General features: G+C 43.3%; 2 protein-coding genes across 2 annotated transcripts in view; both read right to left on the reverse strand.

Moving 5' to 3' along the window:
- LOC309691231 (trace amine-associated receptor 8a-like) overlaps positions 1-24,882 on the reverse strand; it is a gene marked incomplete at both ends in the record, with an annotated part of 106,496 nt that overhangs the window by 31,975 nt on the left and 49,639 nt on the right. The gene's annotated exons all lie outside the window — the stretch shown is intronic.
- On the reverse strand, positions 318-1,447 carry LOC309690423 (trace amine-associated receptor 13c-like; the record flags this gene model as incomplete). The annotated part of the gene is made up of 2 exons (XM_082507456.1): positions 318-1,134; positions 1,284-1,447. 2 exons carry the CDS (start codon positions 1,445-1,447, stop codon positions 318-320), a joined length of 981 nt encoding a protein of 326 aa, XP_082363582.1.

Below are 24,882 nucleotides of genomic sequence, written 5' to 3' on the forward strand. Positions count from 1 at the left end.
GCATTTTTTACAGCTGTAGGCTGTAGATGTAAATTAGGCTCCCATGTAAAACTAGCATATTACACATCTTCATTTAGTTTAGTTTAGTTAGTGATGGTTTTCAGAATTTGTGATGGATTCACATTCATTTAAATTAGAGAAACGAACACCTGATTTTGTCATGGTGTAACAGAGGATTAGAATACTAGCCCTGAAAATCGAAATGTAAAGCAACCTCTAGCAGATATTTGTTTCATCACACTTGAAATAAATAATAATTTATCAGTTTTTCAGTGTCAAAGACTGTATGGCTTGCTCATTACTAAAATCACTTTTCCCTATAGTATACTGGCCTCACTGGAGCCATGCCTAAATATCTTAAATGTCACAATGAGCTTGATAGATTTCAGAAACCAGGGGTAGCAAAAAGTGTAGATTAATGGGTTCAGACAAGAGTTAAAATAGAACAGCAAGCGCTCAAAAGGTACAGATCTAATATCAAAGAAACTATTCTGGCCTACCATTGAGGAACAGAAAAATGGGAAAAGACATATCAGAAAGGCAATAACAAGTACACCGAGAGTCCTGGCAGCTTTCAGCTCAGATTTCTTAGCATGCACCGTCTCTGACCCCTGGAGTCTGAGAGCAGTGATATGAGAGCGCATTGCCCGAGCCTGAGACACAGCCACCGCAAATACTCTTAGATACAGAACTATGATGACAATCACAGGGCCGACAAAGGTCAAAACAAAGTCAAAAATTCCCACAAAGTAATCAATGACAACTACACAATCACCAGAACAAGAATTATACCTCCCTGGCTGCTTCAAATTATCCTTCATGATAAGACTGTTATACAGAATTGAACAAGCCCAGCAAGTACAAATAGAGACTGCGACTCTTTTTATAGTGATTTTGGTGGGATAATGCAGAGGGTCACAAATGGCTACATAGCGGTCAGCTGATATGAGTACCATAGTTCCTACTGAAGCAGAAGTAGCAATGTAATCTAAACTGCTATACAGAGCACACATGTGGTCACCAAGAAACCAGCAGCCATCTAGGAGGCTAATCTGACAAGCCATGATGAGGCCCACGAAGAAATCTGAGACGGCCAGAGAGAGGAGGAGGAGGTTGGTTGGGGTGTGCAGCTGCCTGGATTAAAATAGGAGCATCAAAGGTTGTTCTACAGCAGTAATTGCAACTCCACTGTAACATATAGAACAAAGCAACACATTTTCTAATTAAATTCACAAAAAACATAATTTTTCCATAATTTGTTAAGTATTCAAATATGTCAGTACTTGAAGTGAGCGATGGAGATGATCACAAGCAGGTTCAGAATTGTAGTAAGCACAGAGATGGAAGACAGTGGAGTGTAAATAAACACAGCCTCAATTTGTGAATGCTTTTGCCGCACACAAGAGGAGTTGAATAGTTGTGGAAAGCAGAGTTCAGTTTCTTCCATTGTTAGAGAAAGACAGCAGTGGCTGTTCAGCACAAACAGCTTTGTGACTGAGCCCCTTTTTTGTATCACCACCCTTCCTCCCACAATTGCCTTCTGACGTAACTCATTCTCTGATATTTTTTCCCTCTGCGAATAAGTCAAAATGTGATGTTAATAATATAAAGTACAAGAAAACCAATTCAATACAAGTGAACTTCTTTTAAATGTTAAATTAATCATTTTGATGTGTTTTTTTAATAGTAACCTAGTTTTATGTTAAACCTTTAGGGAGTTAAAGTTTAAATCGCTGTAAACCGTTTAAACGTTTTTAAAAAGCACCCAGTAGCTGTTTTTTAAAGTTACCTAGTATTTTTGACACTGCTTAGTATTAACTCATTCACTGCCAGCCATTTTCAAATCAGGTAACTCCCCACTGCCATTGACGTCTATAGACGTCAATGGCAGTGAATGAGTTAATTTAATACTCAAAAGAGTGGACACACATAGACGCTTTTCTAGTGTAGTTTAACACTGGTAATTTTGCAGTCTACTTTTAAGTGAAAAAGCTAATGGGCAATAATTTCTTTAAATATGGAAGTGTCATGGTCCGGGTGAGCATCCAGTGTTTTTCAACTGTTTGCCAAGGTTCTTCAGTACCTTCCCTTGGTTCAGGTTTTGAGTTTTATTGTCATATACAGATAAACAATGTAGCAACATTTACCTGTGATGAAATTCTTAGGCTCGTGTTCCTCCACTTTACATGAACATATAGAAAGCATACAGGTATATTAAGAAAACAAAATAACAACAATAATAATGAAATACTAAAGTATTAAATCACGGCCCTGTTTCAGGAAGCCGGTTTAGTGGAAAAACTGAGTAAGTATACCCTGAGTTAACGAAAACTCTGGGTTTTCGGTTTCACAAAGCGAGTTCAGCTGCAGCCTGAGTGAGTCACTATGACGACACACTCCGTGAAGCTAACCTGCCCCCTAGCAGGTTTACTACAACTAACCCTGACTGTCTCCGCCCCTTTGTCGGAAACCTGACAGTAGGAAGTGTCGGACATGGCGTGCCACTTCCTTGAAGAGCCAGTAGATCGTGAAGCCCAAATTCTCCGCAGAGCTCTCCGCCGGGAGAGAGTGATCAGAGCGCGTTTGGACATTTTATCATTTCCTGATGATTTCCTGTGTGAACGTTACCGTTTCTCAGCACAATCTATAATTTATTTGGATAACATCCTCAGGCCATATATTACGCATGTGACACATTGCGGACATGCTCTCAGTTCATTGCATATTATTTGTATTGCACTTCGGTTTCTTGCAAACGGGAGCTTTCTGTATAATATTGGTGACGCTGAGCACGTTTCCAAGGCTACCGTCTGTCGGGCAGTCAGGAATGTTACAGTTGCACTGAAACGTCTCCTGTACTCGTCTGTGGTGTTCCCCGGTCACAGACCCACAAGATTTATCAAAGAGGGATGCCACAAAATTGCAGGTATCAGGATGACCAAAACTTAATGTATGATGTGGTGATACTTGGACTACTACTTAAATTGCACATTTATTTTCAGGGTTCCCAGGCGTGATTGGCTGTACAGATGGCACTCACATTCCAATCATTGCTCCTTCAGTAAATGAAGGAGACTATGTGAACAGGAAGTCTTTCCACAGCATTAATGTACAGGTACATAGTTCCCTGTAGCATGTCAAACTAACAAATTATTTCATTATAGTAATGGATGCTAATTTGTGTTCTCTGCACTGTGAAGATCATATGTGATGCTGCCAACATTATCACAAATGTGGAAGCCAAGTGGCCAGGCTCTGTCCATGACTCACAAATATTCCGTGAATGTACACTGAGCACAAAATTTGGACATGGTGAGTTGAGAATACTTTAAAATATATAAAGACCAATTGCTTCAGGGACATTTGAACTGAAGTGTACCCTTCTGTCTTAGGAGAGTTCACTGGCTACTTGCTTGGTGATAGGGGGTATCCATGTTTACCCTATTTGCTTACCCCTTACCCTGACCCTGAACCGGGCCCACAGCAGCGATATAATCTGGCTAATTGCAGGACAAGAGCCAGAATTGAAATGACTATCGGAATGCTTAAGGCCCGGTTCCAGTGCCTGCAAAGACTCAGGGTCACCCCAGAAAGGGCATGTGACATTATTGTGGCATGTGTGATTCTTCACAACATTGCCACAATTAGAGGAGAACACTGTCCTTCTGAACCAAACATCAGCAGTGATCCAAACCATGAACATCCTGACCCTCCCACGGACATACAAGATGGAAGAGCAGTCAGAGACACCATATGTCACAATCATTTCTTTTGACCCATCACCTCAACATGTTGAAAGAAGAATAAACAGATTTTTTGTTCAACTGGCTTTATTGGTCGCCTGTATTTCCTGTACACAAAGTATTAAAAGATGTAAACCTCATAAAGTGTCTCTGTTGCTTCCTCCTCTGTAACAGCTGTCAATGTTTCTTCATTATTTTCCTGTAGTAAAGAAATAGACAACATTGCTGTTCTACTGTAAACTCATATAATCTGTGGAGTATTACTCACAACTGCATGTTGGTCTGGCTCAACAGGAGGCTGCACCAGATGCAGTACACCATCACCATCAACTGATAGAATATGAGGTTTATACAGGTCACTTATAACTTACAAGGGACCAAATGGCAATTAACAAACATACCAAGCACCTTACACTTCATTGTCATTATGCTCTCAAAGACAACCAAGGCTGAGGGAAGGCAAAATCAGTCGGAAAATAACTTCACTACAAAATAATTCATTATGGTAAAGAGTTTATCAAATGAATGTGTCGCACTGCAAAGGTGACTGTGAAGAAAGGATGTATGCACATCATGTATTATTTTGAATTTACCCCTTATGTAGGCACTTGTGTCTTGCGGGGTTATTGCCTCAGAGGATGTCCCCGCAGAGATGCCTTCGGCCACAGGGCGCCCACTGTTTTGGCTGAGGGCCAACTGCTCAGCCTCTGTGAGTGGTGGTGGTGGAGGACCCCCACCTGTTTTTCGGGCCTCCGCTTTTTTTCTGTTGGCTATAACGGGCCACATTTGAGCATACAGAGTAAGCAAATATGTACTTGTAATGTGCTCAGATAATTTCAATAAGTGCTTACAGAAAGAAAATTAATGTAGCCTCTAACTGCAATTGATTTACATGGGACAAACAGACCAAGCACTATGGCTCATAATACAATTACACCTTACCTGTTTGGACTATATTTTTATATTTCATTTTTACTTGCTGCCAGGCACGTTTGGGGCCTGTTGGGTTGCACCTGCGCTCACATCACATCACGAAATAAAATGTATAAAATAACAAATAAAATAACATATGATAAAATAACGTGTTAAATGGGTGGAAATCCCTCGATCAATGTTTAAATTAACACTCACGCATTGACTCTGTCGGCTATGTTTTGCCATGCATGCTTTTGCAGCTGTGGCTGTGTTACTTTTTTCCGCGGAATTTGCATGTTATCGGCATATGCTGCCATCAGAATTTCGGCCTCAAGCGCTGTGAAATACATTGACCGCGCCTTCTTTCCCTCCGTCTCCATGGTGACTCGCTTAATCTGTGCTCCGCTTATCAGGGCTTTATGTATCCTCGTCCGCGCGCTTCACTTGGGGTTAAAGCAACTCCGCGTTGACTGAACTAATTGTTATCAGCCTTTCTGAAACGGAATATTCCGAGTTGGAAAGTTCGGGGTTACTCAACCGTGAGTGTCGTTTTTCACTCTGAGTTTTCCAAACCGGCTTCCTGAAACAGGGCCCACGTCTCAAAACCCATCTATTCAGAATTGCATACACCTGATTCCGTCTTAGTCCATTTTTACCTTGCTCAGCTTTCATACTTTCATGCTTGTTTTGTTTCATATTTCCCTTATGTTGAAATTTCATTTTGCCATGTTTTATTATATTGTATTGTTGCTACTGTTCTGTACTATTGTAAAGTGACTTCAAGGGTATTAAAGGTGCCTACAAATAAAATGTATTATTATTAGTATTATTATTATTACGTCCCCACGAAGAAGGTCTAGGAGTGTGAGTGTGAGGACCAGTAACAAATGGGTCTAGAACGGAATAAAAGGAAAACAGACAGGTGTTTAGCAAATATTTTTTATTATAGATAATCTTAACATAAAGAGCCGGCAACGCTGTTTTACCAATAACACTAGAAAAAGAAAAAGGTTGCAACAACAAAGAACACAACAACCTAACAAAAAACTCCACACCACGAGGAGGCACTTCCAGGGGCACACAAGCCCACCCTGTCAATAGCAGCAGCAAGTCCCACTGCTGCTGCTGTTGAGACCCACAAGCCCACACTACTCACATGAACCAGCTACTCTCCCCACTGCTCCGACAACTCCACACCACAGGCAGGACAATCACACAATAGGACCTCTTTCAACACCTAAAACACAATAAAGAAACACCAGAGAAATCACCTTCCCTCATCCAGTTCATCCCCAGCTTATATGACCTCAGAGAGGTGATTGCTGACTGGGCCCAGGTGGTAAATGAGGCCAATGAATAGCAGCTGTGTCCTGGGGAGAGAGAAGAGCAAGAGAGACAGAGGGGTAGAGCAAGACAGGAGAAGGCGGAGAGCGAACACCACACCCATACAAGAGTAGTTTCAGGAGGCCCTGCTAGGGCCGTAACAATTATTATTATTATTATTACTCCAGTTTTGGCCTACCTTCACTGGTTGTGTGGAAATAAAAGAAAATACATAATTGCTAACATTGCTTTTATTAGTGGCATTTTATTAAAACTTTTATTAAATGTGTAGTTGTAGTTATTTTTATACACACATTGCAAATGTGCTCATTAAGAGTTGGCGCTCAGTCCTTTTAAGGTCATAAGGTGTAAGGTGACTCAGAGCGCAGAAAGGTCAATGCAAACACGCTTACAGACACAAATAACAGTAGATGAGTTTTAGGTCAGAGGTGAGATATATTTTTGCTTGTAACTGCATTTGTGCCTGCATAGCAACAGTTGGTACAGGATCTGCTAAAGATAAGCATAAGAAGTGCAAATCAACAGGAAACATCTGTAGGGTAAGATGGTTGAAAACGCCATGTATGGTAAAAATGTTGCTGATAATGGAAACATGTTTAACTGTCACTCACTGTAACTAATGCATGTTATATTATTTGCTGACGCAAGGGGCTGAACCCTAACATATCAAAACCATTTTGAAGTGTGCTTTCTAGCAAGGATCTATGCTAATGATGCTACTGTATACATCTCCCCACGCGTGTGTTCAATAAAATCATTGTTTGACTGAACTCATCAAGACCAGTGTTTGTTTGTTCTCATCCTCAAGTATCAAATCAAATCAAATCAAATCACTTTTATTGTCACATCACATGTGCAGGCACACTGGCACAGCACATGCGAGTGAAATTCTTGTGTGCGAGCCCCACAAGCAACAGAGATGTGCAAACACAACAACACAAACGAGCAAAATACAAGAATGGCCAACCTGAAACTAATAAATATATGTACAATATATAATAGTGTATGCATTTCTGGATGTGTATACTAAATATTTTCCTACGTGTGTGTGTGTGTGTGTGTGTGTGTGTGTATACACATTTTTACAAATTAAATAGTAAAAAAAAAATAATAATAAAATATATAAAATATACAGAGTTGAATATGTGCAAAACAAGTGGCATTTATATACAGTGTGGAGTGCATAATGTTGAAGTTCCAGTAGTGAAGCTGAGGTGTCTATGAAGTGTTCAGCAGTCTGATGGCCTGATGGAAAAAGCTGTCTCTCAGTCTGCTGGTACGGGACCGGATGCTGCAGAACCTCCTTCCTGATGGAAGCAGTCTGAACAGTTTATGGCTGGGGTGACTGGAGTCCTTGATGATCCTCCCCGCTTTCCTCAGGCAGCGCTTCCTGTAGATGTCTTGGAGGGAGGGAAGCTCACCTCCAATTATCCGTTCAGAGCACCGCACTACTCGCTGGAGAGCTTTGCAGTTGTAGGCGGTGCTGTTGCCATACCAGGTGGTGATGCATCCAGTGAGGATGCTCTCAATGGCACAGTGATAGAAGGTCCTGAGGATGCGGGGGCTCATGCCGAATCTTTTCAGTCTCCTGAGAAAGAAGAGGCGCTAAGAGGCGTAAAGAATAAGGACAGTTGCCTGTAAGTTTTAGGTTTCATTTTAAAATTTTAGTTCTAACCTTTAGGGCCCTACATAGTCAAGCTCCCCAATATTTATCTGACCTGCTGAAACCGCATTCATTTTTCCAAACTTTTCCAAACATTGTTTGGAGCATGGTTCCAAATCAGTCCGAAAACACACAAATACAGTTCAACACAAAACTAGATGCATCACGAGTCCACAAATCAAAAGTTCAAGGAGGCAACGGCTCAAAAATCCAAAGACCCAGTTCTGGGCCGGTTGCCTGAAGGCAGTAGCGGCGCGGACACAGTTCAGGTGGCTGACCGTGCGGACAGCAATGGCGGCAGTGACACAGACGAGCCAAATCAGGAGGCCGGCCATGCGGAAGGCAGTGGCGGCGACAGAGCAGGTCCGGAGGCCGGCCGCGAGGCCAGCGGCGGTGACGACCTCGTTCAGGAGGCCGACCTCGATGCCCATGATGCCCAACTAGAGGCCTGGACCCCCCAGCTGATGAGGCGTGAAGCTAGCTGGGTTCTCCTGAACCCCCAGCTAATGTGGCTTGAGGCTGGACGTGCTCCTCAGAACCTCCAGCTAACTTGGCTTGAGGCTGGACGGGCACCTCGGGCCCGCTGGCTGGGTTCTCATGAGCAGCAGAGACATCACAAGGCCCCATAATTGCTGAGGGCTCGATTTCATTTCCCCCTCTTTCCCCTGTACCCCCTAGGAGGTCACAAGTGAGCCCAGACAGAGGTGTGAAAACAGCTCAAACTGAGGCCCCTAGGAGCTCAGACTCGGATGCAAAACAACACATAGAGGAGGAAGAGGAGGAAGAGGAGACCCAGTGGACTGACGAGGAATCGGAGGATGATGACCCCGGACCGCAGTTCCAGGGTCTGCCCACTCCCATGAGGGAGAGGAATCCAGAGATATGGATAGACAGTAAGCCTATGGGAGACCAATGGGTAGGGAAAGTCATTGGAAAGTCTCATGAGGACCGAGACGCCACGTCAGAGATAGGTTGAAGGCAGTGGAGCAGGGACTGCTGGAGGAAGAGATGGAAAGAGAGGTGCTGGCGCTGGAACCTGGGAAAGGGAAGACAAAGACAGTAGGTGCAAAACCAGGTCTCAGGTTACGGTCGGGGAAGATGTTGGCTGATGACAGAGGGAAAAGACAGTCAGTTTTCCGAAAGAACTAAAAGCTGAGACGCCTTCCCTCTTTGCTGAGCACTGCAGGGACACAAAATAAAGGGGTGGTCTTGGACTCAGGAAACGACCAGCAGCTCTGTCTGCCGTTGATGATGGGTCCGGAGTGTCAACCAGTGTATTGTCACGATCAGAGATTTGGAAGCGTTAGTCAAGCAACTCCCACCTATCACAGAGGGAGGAGCGGCTTGGCTAAGGAAACTGAGAACCCTGACGGAGGGAGAGGAACTGGCCATAGGAGATTTTTGAGCGATAGGAGCCAAATGTATGTTGGGTGGAGGTCTAGGGTGACATGGAGCAAATCACTAACACCACCAGTGACACCAATGACACCCCATACTCGGATGTGGAAAATGTGCTATCTAGCGCAGTACGTGAGAAGTACCCGACCCCAAATGCTGGTTCCATACCAAAAATTACCTGGGAGCCTAAACACACTCCCAGGGAATTTTTAGAAAGCGCTAAAGAGCAGTGGATGTCACAGACAGGTATACACCCAGGCCAGGGAGGTGAGGACAGGGCATGGTTCCGCGCAGCGGTGTTGGTAGGTCTACCAGAACGAGTGAGAACCGACCTAGAAAAGAATCCAGATTTTGCGGTCGCTGACTCTACTCAATGGGAGAGACACGTTGTGCATCGGCTCCAGCTAGAGCTGGACGAGGCGAACAAGCAGAAAAAGAAGCTTGAGGAAGCGCAGGCGCAGCTGTTGAAGTTACAGCTGTGGAGAAAAGATATTTTAATTTGTATTCTTATGGTGACATTATATAATCATAACTATCATTGATTAATCATTTATCATTGTTGAATTTGTTGACAGAATAACCTTTTAATTAGATCTATGTTAATCTGAGTAAAATATTAATGTACACATATTCCCATTACTTTAATCAGTCTATGGTTGTTCTGCTTAAGCTGTTGCACCACATCAGTGTGTTCACTCCACTCGAATAGGTGGGTCCTGTTGGACCTTGGCCGTCTACATTCAGCTCTGCACGTACTCAGGCCTTTAATAACACGCACAGAGAGTCATGTAACCCACGCACGGTCACATACACACATATTAAGAAAAGGAGGTCGTCTCAGGACATCCTCTCTATAAGGACACACAGCCTCACAAGATACACACCAATAATACACATAACACACTTGTTTTTCTCTAAAAGTTATCATCCGATGTCTATATAAGGAAGACTTTTGGAATTGTGGTGAACTGATATCATTTCCAGTAAGGTCTGTGTGATGTCATCATGGATAATATAAAAGATATGGGAGAGCCGCCTCCCGGCGGAGATGATTGTTGCAAGTTTCTTCCCACACTTAGTGCACAAAGTGTGTAATAAAAGATCACTATTTTTTGCCACCTACCTGGACTCGGCCTGCTTTCTTCTCTTACCCAAATCGAACGAATCTTAACAATTCTTGGTGCCGAAAACCCGGTTGGGGAGGAGAGGAGCGTGCGGCGTGAGAGGTTTGCTTCTTGGAGGTGACAAAAAGACGAAGGCCAGCAGCTTTATCTGAGTGACAGATGCCAGGCAAATAAGAAGGTGAGTGCCACCTGTTGTTTATCCAAAAGGCGCTAAATTGGAAGTTAAAACTAAATTTATTAAATAATATTCACTCAGTATAGGCTTCTGGTGTTTGTCCATAGTGATTTTGGGGTAATTAGTGTTAAAGGCAGGGAATAGTGGCCTGACTAAATTTATTGCTGTTTATTTTGGGGGTGAATTTTGAGTTAAGAGGTTATGTGTTTAAGTTAATACGGTTTAAAGAGTTTAAAGGAAAGTTGACTGGGTGCCAGCCAGATCAGCAGGTAGTGTAGGGTATTTGATTTTATTGATAAGCAGAGACGCGGTCTCGGGCCTCAGGTAATTAAACTGGGGGGCAGGGTGCCCACAGTGAGGCTTTTAAAACAAGTAAACGTAATTAGAACGGGGGCGCGGCCCCTAAGAATGCAGTTGTTCAGCAGGTGGCACTGACCCCTAATCGCGGACGCGTGGTTAGGTTTTAGCCCGGAGTGGCCTTCCGTTGGGGACTTGGGACGCCCAGGTAACAGGCTAGGTAATCCATGGGGGATTGCCTTCTACTGCATTGATTGATCGACAGAGTCGGGGACTCGACTGTGACCATCCAACGTTGGGGACTTGTGAACTTTAAGTAAAGCCAAAAGCGTGATCTGGGATATTTCACGCCGCAGGTGGAGGTCCTAGTCTCCTGACGGGAAGCAGTTATAAATTAATTAGAGCTTAGGAATTAGGAACTTCGGGAGGGCGTTCCCGAAGCGTGTATTGATCAGAAAGGGCGCAGCCCTGGGCTTAGAGGCTTTTAAATTACTCAAAAGTTTAGGAACACCGCTAGAGACATAAACGAGATAAGTGGTTCTGGCATGCGGTGTGTTTATGTCTATACGGGCCCGTGTATGTAAATAGAATATAAATTACCTGTGTGTGTGTGAATCTAAGTGTAAATTACTTATATAGACTGCATAAACTGTCTGTGTGCTTCCAGAGTGACAACAGGAAAAACTCCTTTCTTTTCTCTCTAGCAGAGGAGCAGTGTGGTTATATTTAAAAAAAAGAGAAGTCGCGGGCACGCGCTCCTCTGTGAAGAGAAAGAAAAGGTGGGGGCCGAGCCAAGCGCTCAGGCTGTGTGTGTGTGTATTTCTTCTTAGGAGAAGGAGGGGCGGTGTGTGTGTGTGGCAGCTGGCTGTGTTTCGTCTCCCTATTTATCCATTTCTATGCTTCTTAGTTTCGTTTGGGTTAGGTGAAGGGATGTTTCAGAAGTGTGGTTAAAAGATTTCAGTATATTAAATAAATTAAACCTTGTAATCTTGTGAGTGTGTGTTCCCTAAAGTGAGTATGGTTTGATAGGATCTAATGTGTAATGATCTCTCGTGTAAAACTCCTGTGAAACAGGAGGACTGCTAAGGATATTGGCGAAAATTGAGTATTTTGTGTGATTGCTGGGAGACGTTCTGGTTGGGTTATATTTCCTCCTCGGCCTGGAGAAAGGCAGAGATGTGTGCGTTATTCTTGATGTTGTGTATATAAAGTTTGTAAAGATTGGTTGAGTCTCTCGCTATAAGGAGAGAAACGGCGTGCATAAGTAGAGTGACTGGATTATTTTCACGTGTGTAAACGTTGTAGTTGTTAGGGAAGTGAATGTGAGAGTGAATTTTCGCTGGGTTTGGGTGCTTAAAACTGTTGCAGTAGACTTTTGTGCAGTTTTTGTTGTGAAAGGAGAAGTAGAGAGTGTGTGCGTGTGTGTATGTGTGTCTGTGGGCGGTTTCTCTCCAACTGGAGCTTAGCGGAAGTTAAGCTTGACCAGCTGGTGCGATTTTGACTGCCGAAAGGGGAAGTACAGTGAGGCAACCCCAAAAGGAGGAGCCTAGGAGCGGCCATTTTGGTAAGGTAAGTGAGGTCGAAAAACAAAATGGCTGAAGAGGAAAAGGCGACCCCTGGTGGGGGAAAGAGATATAAGCCATTGAAGGAGCAAATACAGCAATTGAAGAAAGCAATTAAAATTACTGCTGAAGGGACTTCAAAGGAAATTGCCCGCCAGTGCCAAGATCTGGAAAAAGAAGTAAAGGAATTATGTGAAAATCAACAGAAGACGTTTGAGGACAGAACCCCTCTTCATTCCATCTTCCAAGTTGAGGGTGAGAAATGTGAGAAGAGGATTAAAGAGCTTGAAGAGGAACACTTAGGACGTTTTCAGGGGAGGAAAGTAAAGGCTGAAAAGAAGCTCATGATTGAAAAACAAAGTAAGTATTGCAAGCTTATGATTGTCTCCCAAGGCGTTTCTCATTGGATGCAAGAGGAAGTGAACGACACCAAACCAGTCTTGACAAAGGAAGCCGAGGCTGAGGGAACATTATATCCCAGCCTGAAGGATTTCCTGTGTGCCCCACCCCCTCCTTATATCTGTCCAGTGGTGACTTTAGAGGGTGGCACCTTGCGGGGGCTGGGAGGAAAAACAGGTACAGTCAGAGGTGGAATTGTCGATGTACAGGAGAATCCTATACCATCGACATCTGCTCAGAGCACAGAGGAGGCAGACACAAGAGTGGTGCAGGCCCAATCAGCGGCAGCTGCGTTAGAGGTAAGTCAGTCCCACCCAGCTGCTGGGACATCACAAGGAATCACCACACGGGGGGTGATCTTGATCCCTCCCTCTATTTTCAGCCCAGATGGAGCGACCGGAGAAGCTCAACCTGTGGCTTCCACGAGTACGGGTCAGGTGACAGTGCAACAGCCCGGCCAGGGAAATGCATCCCAGGAGGTCTGGACTTCAGAGGAAGATTCACCCTCACTGCAGTTTCGGAAGCAGCCATCGAAGACGACCCAAAAAACCGGTCAGAGGTCGGAGGTTGATAACCTGGAGAAAGAACAGTGGCAAGGCCATGTCTTTGGAAATGTATCTGACAATCGGGAGGTCGTGATAAAACTGGAACGGGTCATGAGAAGACTGGAGGAAGAAGGTGTAGCAACACCACGTAGCGTAGCACAAACGCTGGAGGCATTGGAAAAGGACTTGGCGGCCTCAGTAAATAAAGCACGAAAATCTAGAGAAGTGTCAAACCTGGAAAGGGGAGGACTCGCCCCAAAGTTTCCGGGTCCCCCAGGAGCGAAGACGCTTCGATCTGGGAGGGTTCTGGATGAAGTAAGAGATAAAAGACAGTCGATCTTTGAAAAGAATCGGAGGCAGAACGCTGCATTGCAAACCGGAGAAGGGCAGTGTGACACAGAGGAGGAATTGCCCCTCACTATGCCTTTACTGACGGGTTTACAGGGCGAACCAGTCTACCACCCCTATAATATAAGAGATCTTGAGGCTCTGGTGAAGCAGCTGCCCCCGATCACAGAGGGAGGAGCGGCTTGGTTGAGAAGACTAGGATCTCTCACAGAAGGAGAGGAACTTGCCCTGGGTGATTTTAGAGCTATCGGTGGGAGGACTTTCAGAGGTGGGGGCCTCGCAGATGTGGAAGAGATAGCAAGAACCACCTGCCAACCAAATGATGTCCCCTATGCAAGGGTGCGAAATGCTCTCTCTGATGCAGTGCGTGAGAAGTATCCGACCCATAATATGGGCACTACACCTAGGATTGCTTGGAGCCCAGAACATTCCCCTAGAGAATTTATAGAGCACGCAAAAGAACAGTGGATTCTCCAAACTGGAGAGCATCCTGGGCAAGATGGGGAACCCAGGGCGTGGTTCCGCTGTGCAGTGTTAGCAGGTCTGCCAGAACGAGTGAGAACAGATCTACAGAAGAATCCAGACTTTGCGGTGGCGGATTCAGTAAAATGGGAGAGGCATGTCATACATCGACTTGAGCTGGAAAGAGACGAGGCGAACAAGAAAAAACAGGAGCTGGAGGAGGCGCAAGGGCAGTTAGTAAAATTGAAATTGGTTGAGGCGAGAGAAAAACTAAGCGAAAAGAAAAAGGAAAACAAAGATGGAGCTAAAAAGATGCTGGTGGCCCAGCCACAGGGCAATCCGGGGCCTGATTGGCCAGATTTGGATCCGGTTCTGTACCCTGATGACCGATGGCCCGCCAATGGATCAAGGCAAGCCAGACCCGCGGGGAATTGGGGGGCTAATAGGTCGTTGAGGGGACGTGGTGGATCCCAAAGGGGAGGCGGACCAAGCTGCCGACAACCAATCCAGCCCTGACGGTGCTGGGAAAACAGACATTGAAGCACAGTTATGTGGTGTCTCCCCATGTGCCTGTGAACTTGATGGGCAGGGATCTGCTCATTAAACTGGGGGCCACTATCATGTGTTCAGCTGATGGATTAACAGTTACACTTCCAGGAGGAAAAGAGTTTCCGTGCCTGGGGACTTTTTCAAAGAACCAGTACTTGCTGAAAGACTGTGGACAAACGACAGCTGACATTTACTGGGGTCGTGTGGTGGAAGAAGGCATTCTAAGACAGTATCAGCTGTGGAAACCTTGGATTATGGCCTTGGCGGTCTATTCTTCCCCCCGGGATCCATACCATGTTACCCTCTATTATGATCGGAATGATGATGAAATTTATAGGGACCTGTTCCAGTCTGACCTTGAAGGTCAGACTTGGAATGTGCGTTCTCAGAACATCTATGTCGGTCCTGAAGGCGTCGCTGCAGCAGTAAATTTATCCGAAGAACAACGGCCTTGGTTCAAAATGGGACCTGATTCAGTGCCCCACATTACATTGGCGGTCCATGATGGTCACCAGGCGAAGGAGCTGGGAACAATGGTCAAGAGAGCCCTCGATGAACCAGGCTGGCAAGCTACTCAGATTCCAGACGTTTGGTACTCGCCAAAATGCAAAATTTACCGTATCACTTGTCTATCAGAGGACACAGTGATGTTGGAGCATGAACAAATCTCAAGAATCCATGGGAGAGAAAGAATAGACCATGCAGATGCAGTTGCCGCACTTGCAACTCTTCCTGACACCTTATGGTCATCAGGGCCTACGGATGTGGGCCAGGCAACTTGTTCGCCGGTTCTGTTCCAGCTGAAGTCGGAGACGCCAATTTGGAAACCGCAGTATAGGCAAAAGAGAGAAGCTGAGGAGGGAATTGCAGAAACCATTGAAGGCCTATTGAAAGTAGGGGTCCTTGAGTCCTCTCAATCCTACTGGAACACTCCTATTTTGCCAGTAGAGAAGCACGGGACAGGAAAGTACAGGATGGCACATGACTTAAGAGCCATTAATGCCATTTTACGTACTGACACGGTGCCTGTTCCAAATCCATACACAGCATTGACGGCATTAACACCAGAACAGAAGTGGTTTACATGTATTGATCTAGCGAATGCATTTTTCTGTCTCCCGTTGCATGAGTCTCTGAGGGACATTTTTTCATTCACATATAGGGGGCAACAGTACAGATACACACGGTTGCCACAAGGGTTTGCACTCTCCCCTGGCATTTTCAACCAAGTGTTGAAAGAAGCTTTATCGTCATGCCACCTACCAGAGGGGTGTTCACTGGTGCAATATGTTGATGATTTGCTCATTGCGGCTCCGTCTGCTTCGGCATGTACGGCAGCCTCACTTACCATACTGAAGAGACTCGCTGAGTGCGGGTTTAAAGTCAGTAAAGAAAAGTTGCAGTTGGTCCGACCAGAAGTAACATTTCTGGGCCGTGTCATTGCTCACAAATCAGTGGGTTTGCTAAACACCCATCGCGATCAGATTTTGACACATCCAAAACCGCGTACGGTTAAGGAGTTGCTCTCATTCTTAGGTTTAACAGGATACAGCCGTCACTTCATTCCAAATTATGCAGGGAAAACAGCCCTTTTGAGGGATTTGGTAAAAACGGTAGGTGTCCGAAACCTTAAGGCTGAACTGCCATGGACATCGGCCACTGAGTCGGCGTTCATTGCATTGAAACAGGATTTGTCGAGATCGGCTGATCTTGCCATTCCTAATTATGATAACCCTTTCTATCTTGATGTTTCAGAAACACACGGGATAGTCAATGGGGTGTTGTTTCAGAAAAAAGGGGGAGGGAGAGATGTACTTATGTACGTCAGCGTCAGACTGAATCCATTAGAGACAAGGCACCCGAGATGCACACAGCATGCCATTGGGGTGTCAAAGATTATACAAAAGGCAGCACATATAGTGAGGGACCATCCGTTGAAGGTGCTGACCACCCACAGTGTGGTGGCATATGTTAATTCACAAGCCTTCACCATGACACCACTCACACAACAGAGAGTGTCTAAAGTTTTAGACGCTCCCAACTTGACCTTCACACATGAAGGAATTAACATGGCAGATTTAATGGGAGCAGGAGAACCCCATGATTGCACAAAGAGAGCTGAAGTCGACGAGAAGATAAGAGAAGACTTGAAAGCAGAACCTCTGACAGGAGCTGAAGATTGGTTCACGGATGGATGCTGCTACAGAGACGAGGAAGGATTGAAAGCAGGCTACGCGGTGGTTTGCAGAAAAGAGGCTGAATTTGAAGTGAAGGAGGCGGGAAGACTTGAAGGGCAGCAGTCAGCCCAAAGAGAAGAAGTAATTGCTCTAAGTCGAGCTCTAAGACTTGCAAAAGGAAAAAGGGTCAACATCTACACGGACTCAGCTTATGCCTTTGGAGCAGCTCATGTGGAGCTGGCCCAATGGAGAAGAGCTGGATTCAGGACAGCAGATAATGCACCAATCTGCCACAAGAAGGAAATGGAGGAACTTGAGCAGGCATTGGGAGATCCAGAGGAGGTGAGTATCATAAAATGCAAAGGTCACTCCTCAGGGACTGGCATGGTGGCCAGAGGAAATCAGGAAGCCGATCGAGCTGCGAAAGAGGCAGCGGGCTATAAAGCACTACGACAGATGGTGCAAATAACCGTGGAGGAAGAACAAGGAGTCAACATGTTAGAGGAGGCCAGGAAGTCCCAAGAGGAAGCGGCCCCGGAAGAGAAGGGGGTCTGGAAGAGTCGAGGAGCCTGGGAAGAAGGAGGTCTCTGGCGAGGACCTGACGGACGACCAGTGTTGACGGCCAACCTGGCAAAACAGAAGATTGCCGAAGCGCATGGGCTTGGTCATGTAGGTGTGGCCCAGATGGGGCGACATCTGTGCCATTGGTGGCATCCCTTTTTGAAGGATATGATTAAGGAGAAAGCCAGGACGTGCCTGATTTGTGGGAGGCACAATCCAAAGCCAGTGATTAAACCAGAGGCAGGTAAGTTCCCCATTCCAGAAAGACCAGGTGAAGAGATTGTCATTGATTTCACTGACATGATCGACGTGGGACCAGGAGGAGTCCGGTATTTGCTGGTAAGTGTGGATGCTCTGACGGGATGGCCCGAAGCGTGGCCAACAAAGAGGGAGGATGCAAAAAGTGTGATTAAGTGTTTAATCAATCATTACATCCCCCGCCACGGTTTTCCTAAAAGAATTAGGTCAGACAATGGGACTCATTTCAAAAATAAAGATTTGGCAGAGGTAGAACAGAAGCTGGGATTGCAACACAGATTTGGCTCTGTATATCATCCCCAGTCTCAGGGGAAGGTAGAAAGAATGAATCTAAACCTGAAGAATAAAATTGCTAAAATTTCTGCTCAGACGGGGCTAAATTGGGTGGCAGCTTTGCCAATTGCATTGATGATAATAAGATGTTGTGTTAATCAATCTACAGGTTTCACACCATATGAGCTGTTGGACGACAGTTTCCAGGTCCTTGGACAACAGTCCCGACGGAAGAAAGTATGAAAACTAATAGAAAACATGCTGAATGTTGGAAAGAATTAAAAGCTCTTGTGTCTAGTGTCACTTTAGCCAGTTTCTCCCCGGCTCTTTTCTTCGTCGAAACTTCCAGAGATGGCACCGGAACTCAGTAGTCATTTTCACAAAACTTTATTCATCTTCATTTATTTGTGTTGTCCATGGGTCATTTTTGTCCTCTAAAGAAATCTTTTGCTATCAAAAATGTATTTGTTATTCATCAAATGGGCTGAAAATAACAGAAGTTATTCATTACTATACTATGAATGATTGGAATAAGTTTCAAGTAATTTGATTTATTTATGTGGTTTTTATTGAATTTTATAACGTTGTTGGCCCTCGTGGACAAAAATGACCCCAAAGTACAAAGTGTTGCAAAGAGCCGTATTTTCACACCATACTGTTTTCAAACATCTTTGATCTTGGATCACTGATGTGTGGGGTCAAGCACTGGTCATAACAACCACAACAGGCAGCACAATGAGGAGGCAGGTGCTCTATATTCAATGAAATTTTATTTATACAGCGCCAAATCACAACAACAGCCGCATCAAAGTGTTTCGTATTGTAAGGTAGACTCTACAATAATACATACACAGAAAGTATCCTCAAAAGCCTCCATTGCACTGGAGATTTGCATACTTTGATGAGCATACTTTTTTTTTACCATGTTGTGCAAAGCAATGACCAGTAGGACAAAGCACATATTGTCCTCTAGTATAATGAGGAGGGAGAATCAATGTTCAGGAAGATCCAGGGTTAGAAGATATAGAAAATATTGTCAATATTTAGAGCACATGCTACCCTTTCTCTGAAAAAGCACATCAGCCACCTGCAGAAGTGGAAGAAGGCTATGAAGTGAAGAAAAGTGATGAAGAATCTGAACTATGTTCAAGTAGGTTCTCAGGCATCCAGGACATGGTAGTCTGAGGAGCTTGGAGAGAAAGTGACTGGGCTTCTTGAAGTTTCTTGAATTTTCAGAATGTGAAACTGAAATAGAAGATGTGTCAGAGGACTACACATCATCCATTTCAATTATGATGAAGACAAAGAATCAAGCAGGAAAGAGGAATCAGCTGAGACAGAGGAATATTTGCAGTAACGTGAGGAAACACTGATCTGGTCTTCTAACCTTCCCAGTGACAGACGATGCATGACTCTCTCATGTGCCTCAGAGAAAGATGATCTACCACAGTCCAAGCACATGTGCCAGGTCCCATACTCCTTCAGTGGCTTTTCTACTCGAGTACTGAAAGCATTACACACAGTGTATTCTGCTTGTATTCTGCTTTTTAACGTTCACATGCCAATGGATGCATCAGAGACCAAGTTGGGGTTCAGTAACTTGCCCAAGGACACCTTGGTAAGAACTCCAGACTAGAGCACACAGAGATTGAACCAACAACCATCCAATTAGCAGATGACCTGCTCTACAGCCAACTCAATGATGAACAAGGAGGGACAACAAGAGAGGAAGAAAAATGGACCGAATGCAGCTGTAGGCATATGTGAGTGTGTTGATTCTTACTGCCGTGCATCCAGTAGAGTCGCTACGGCCAGTTTATGACATCCTGAGTCTGGTAGAGAAGTTTTCATGCTGACACAAGATTAATCATAGAAGCACAAAAAGGACATAATTTCTTGATAAAGACACAATAGATGATCGTCGTTCATGACACAAACGTGCTCCCATTTGAGGTGTATGATGTGTGTTGGTGTTGACTTGACTTGAAACACAAGTGGGTGTTCCTCCTGCTGTGATGTAAGATCCTGGTACTGATGTGACTGTATGAGCACCAAGTCCCCTTCAGAGGACTCTGTCCCCTCCAACAGAACATCCAAGTAAACCAGGGAACTTTGAGACAAAAACATGGGCAGCATGTGATGCAGGTCCAGCTGTACATGGAACATGCTCGTGTGCGATGGCAAACCGTCTGTCCTGCAGTCAGGACACGAGTTGTCCCTAACATTGCAGGTTTCCAAAAGAAAACAATCACCTGTAACAGCTTGTTTACTGTATATGCCCCTTGGCCTGCAACTGCAGAAAGAATGCTGTCCATGATGGGACCAGTGCAGAGGAATAAACCTGAGCTTCCTCCTGCACTTGGGTCAAATATGGACACGCCTTTGTCCTCATGAAAGTTTGCCTTCACTCAGACTCATGCCCTCCTACCATGCCAAAATATAGAAAACTGTCAGGCAATGAGTTGGAATAAAGTTGAATAAAACCTTGAAACACAGAGATGGATGATATTTTATACTTGTTGCTTCAAAGCAAACGGGGTCATTTTTGAGCCCTGAGGACCACAGGTGTGATTATTCAACTGACTGCTGCACACCTGCACCAGGGTAAACCTCCGCCTACCCCACTCCTGCTTTACAGGTGAAAATAGAGCAACAGGACCGCTGAGTCTTTGACTTTATTTATTTTCTGCTGTGTTTTACTTGCATCTATTTGAAAGACTGAGTGTAAACACACCAAAAAAAAATTATTTTATGTGCTGCAATGTGCAGAAAATAGGTTTAAATGTTAAACTAATTTATTCAAGTCAGAGAATGTTGCATATAATTTTATTTTTGCTTGATGCATAAAGTTAAAAGATTAAAACTGATAAAACAAGTTAAAAAAAGATACTTTTCCATTTGATTACATTTTGTATGATGGATTATGCAGAAAAAGTAGAATTGGGCTGAAAGATCTATCGCTTTATCACCTATTCAGGTTGTAAATCGTGTTTTTAAAAAGTAACTAAGTAATTAATTACTTTTGAAAATAAGTAATCAGTAAAGTAACGGGATTACTAAAAACTCCCTGAAAAGCCTTCAGCTAATCCAAAATGCTGCAGCAAGAGTCCTGACAGGGACTAGAAAGAGAGAGCAGATTTCTCCTGTTTTGGCTTCCCTTCATTGGCTTCCTGTTAAATCCAGAATTCAAAATCCTGCTCCTCACATACAAGGTCTTAAATAATCAGGCCCCATCTTATCTTAATGACCTTGTAGTACCATATCACCCTATTAGAGCACTTCGCTCTCGCTCTGCAGGCCTACTTGTTGTTCCTAGAGTATTTAAAAGTAGAATGGGAGGCAGAGCCTTCAGTTTTCAGGCCCCTCTTCTGTGGAACCAGCTTCCAGGTTGGATTCGGGAGACAGACACTATCTCTACTTTTAAGATTAGGCTTAAAACTTTCCTTTTTGCTAAAGCATATAGTTAGGGCTGGACCAGGTGACCCTGAATCCTCCCTTAGGTATGCTGCAATAGACGTAGGCTGCCGGGGGATTCCCATGATGCATTGAGTTTTTCCTTTCCAGTCACCTTTCTCACTCACTACGTATTAATAGACCTCTCTGCATTGAATCATATCTGTTATTAACCTCTGTTTCTCTTCCACAGCATGTCTTTATCCTGTCTTCCTTCTCTCACCCCAACCGGTCGCAGCAGATGGCCCCGCCCCTCCCTGAGCCTGGTTCTGCCGGAGGTTTCTTCCTGTTAAAAGGGAGTTTTTCCTTCCCACTGTCGCCAAAGTGCTGCTCATAGGGGGTCATATGATTGTTGGCTTTTTCTCTGTATCTATGAAGCGCCTTGAGGCGCCTTTTGTTGTGATTTGGCGCTATATAAATAAAATTGAATTGAATTGAAATTGAACATTTTTGGGGAAGTAATCTGTAATTAGTTACTGATTACTTTTTTCAAGTAACTTGACCAACACTGATGGGAAGCAGGGAAAGCTGTGTTGAGAGGTAAAATAATTTCTTTCTCATCACACAAAAAGAAAGAAGAAAACAAAAATATTAAGGAATTAGAAAAAAACCATCAAATCCCTAGAAGAAGCCTACGCGTGCGACCAAGATCAGGAAACATTGAACAAAATACGCAAAACAAAACTAGAATTAAATGAGATAATTGATAAAAAAAAACAAAATTCTTACCACAAAGACTACGCTTACAAAATTATGAACATGGTAATAAATCCGGTCAATTTCTAGCAAACCAGCTAAAAATAAATAAAGAAAAAACAACTATAGGTGCTGTTCAAGATTCATCTGGGAAGTATATGACCCGAAACAAATAAACAACATTTTCAGGGATTTCTATAAAACGTATTCACCACAAATAAACCCGTCTAAAAAGGAAATTGATCAGTTTTTGGACAACATAACTCTTCCAAAATTATTAGACACTCAAGCAATGGCACTGGATTCACCACTGACACCAGGTGAACTCCAGGAAGCCCTGATAAGTATGCCCAGTAATAAGGCTCCAGGTCCAGACGGCTTTCCTGCAGAATTCTACAAAGAATTCTGGACGATTCTAGCACCAGTTTTCTATAGAACGTTGTTGGAAATCAAAGAAAAGGGCAGACTTCCATCAAATATGAATTCTGCAAACATTAATCTCCTGCTAAAACCAGGCAAAGACCCTGTATATCCCTCAAGCTATCGTCCAAAATCCCTTATAAATGTAGACCTTAAAATAATCTGCAAAGCTCTCTCAAAGAGACTGGAGAAAATAACCCCCCTCTTAATTCATCCTGACCAAACTGGTTTCATAAAAGGTAGGCACTCATCAACAAATACACGTAGATTACTTAATTTGATAGACTACTCATACAGTAAAAACCTTGAAACTACCATATTTTCTTTAGATGCAGAAAAAGCGTTTGACAGTTAACTGGTCAATTTGGTAAAGTAAATCTGTTGGGCATCCTTCTTCGCCTTTAGACAATAATTCTGATGGCAAAAGAGCCAAACGGGACAGGCAAAAAAAGGAAGGAATACATGCACGTTTGTGTTAATGTGCAATGGGAATGTGTTTAAATATGGATTTTGCATTTTACATTAGCAGTGCAATGAAATAATCATTTTATGCTTTTATGTTCAGGAACACAAGTCAGCAATAACCACAGAATGCAGAATATTTTATTTGCTGCAAACATATATCTATATCAATATTTAATAGAAATGCTGATTGTATCATAATTATACAATTCCTGAACAAATTTAAAAGGTATAAATATATAGTGTAGCAAGCGTGTAAATGAATGCTCCTCCACACTGCTTCCCCTGGAGGATAAACGAGACATTACCACTGTTTTTCCTTAATGCCGCTTCGGGGAGTTATTACTCATGGTTGCATCATCCACATCAAGGGCAGAGGATATCGTTATGGCCACCCATCAGCCTGAGAATCGGTCAGGATTCCAAAGGGGACACTTAAAAAAAGGACTCAAACAGATGAACTTTACAAATAAAGAAAACTAAACACACATAAAGATGTGACTTAGAGAACATAGAAGACACTAGGAAAACCAGAGACAAGTGTTGCCTTCCTGGGCAACAGGAAGGCAACACTCAAGGGAACTAATTAACCATTTCTCAAAAAACCAAAACAGTCAAGAATTAACAAAATTTGAAAAATTCCAACACAAATGCTGGGTCACAGACACAAAAACACCCAAACAAACAAACAAACAAACAAACAAACAAACAAACAAACAAACAAAAAACTTAAATAATCTTAACTTCATTGGACAACTTAGCAAGAGTTGCATCATCCTTTGATATTCCACCTTGCTTTGACTGACATTAACAATTAACACCTCTAATTTGAGCACTGTCATCATTTGATCACTAATGAGAGCATGTGGGAAAACAGTCATTACCTACAGAGTCAAACAGTCATTAGCAGCAATTAAAGGGCAACACACAAGCTGTTGAGAGCCTGGTGAGACTCTTAATAATAATGTGTGTGTGCATGCGTGCATGTAGGTGTGCATGTCTCTGTGTGTTATGTAAAACTCAGTGGTTATTAATAGTGGGAAAAAGTTGAAGTTGAAAGTGAAACAAACAGATATGTGTTTGGAGACAAGTTCTGTACAATTACATTTTCCATTGTATCAATATTATGATTGTCATTTAGTTTTGCGATTTTGCACTGACAATCTAGCCCACATCCCATCACACATTTGCTAGTGTTTAATTCTTAGTCAGGTCATTTAAAAACAGTTTTATAGCTTCTGATTATGGAAAATAAGATTGAAAACCAAATCCAAAAAACATGACATGCTGTGTAAAATGTAAAAGGTCAGGCTATGTTTACCACAGTGTAGCATTTCCTCTTCTTTTAACAACAGTCTGTAAACATCTGAGAACTCCAGAGACCAGTTACTGGACTTTTTGAAGATGAATTTTGTCTTGTTCTTGTCTGATATAAGATTGTAGCTGTTTAGCAGCTGGATTGCATTGGGATTTGTTATGGCTAATATCTCATAATTAGCACCACATATTTGTGTTTTATACTTTATTGTATACAGTAAAGTAATGTAAAGTAGTATTAGATGTAGATTGCTATACTCAAATACTAACATACATAAACAGTTCAAGTTCAGATTTATTTATATAGCACTTTTTAAAAAGTGTTGAACAAAGTACTGTACAATAACATGGACAAAGCAGAAGACATAAACAAAGAAAAATAGAATAGTGTTTTAGAAGAGAATAAAATCATAAAAAGAATAATAGTAAAAAACTCATGATGAATCAAAAGCCATAGAATACAAACCAGTCTTCAGACAGATTTTAAAAGTATCCAGTGTTGGGGAGGACCTGATATGCAAAGGCAATGTATTTCACAGTTTGGGGGCAGTCACAGCAAATTCCCGATCGCCTCTATGTTTTAATCTGGACCTATGGACAACCAAAAGCATTTGGTCTGCAGACCTCAAGGATCTTGGGGGAGAATACCAGGTTAGGAGGTCAGCAAGATATGTAGGGGCTAGTTTATGCAACGTCTTAAAAACAAGTGTTAAGATCTTAAAGTCAATTCAAAAGCTGACT

Source organism: Aulonocara stuartgranti (assembly GCF_965226115.1).
Source record: "Aulonocara stuartgranti genome assembly, chromosome: 16".
Taxonomy (NCBI): Eukaryota; Metazoa; Chordata; class Actinopteri; order Cichliformes; family Cichlidae; genus Aulonocara; species Aulonocara stuartgranti.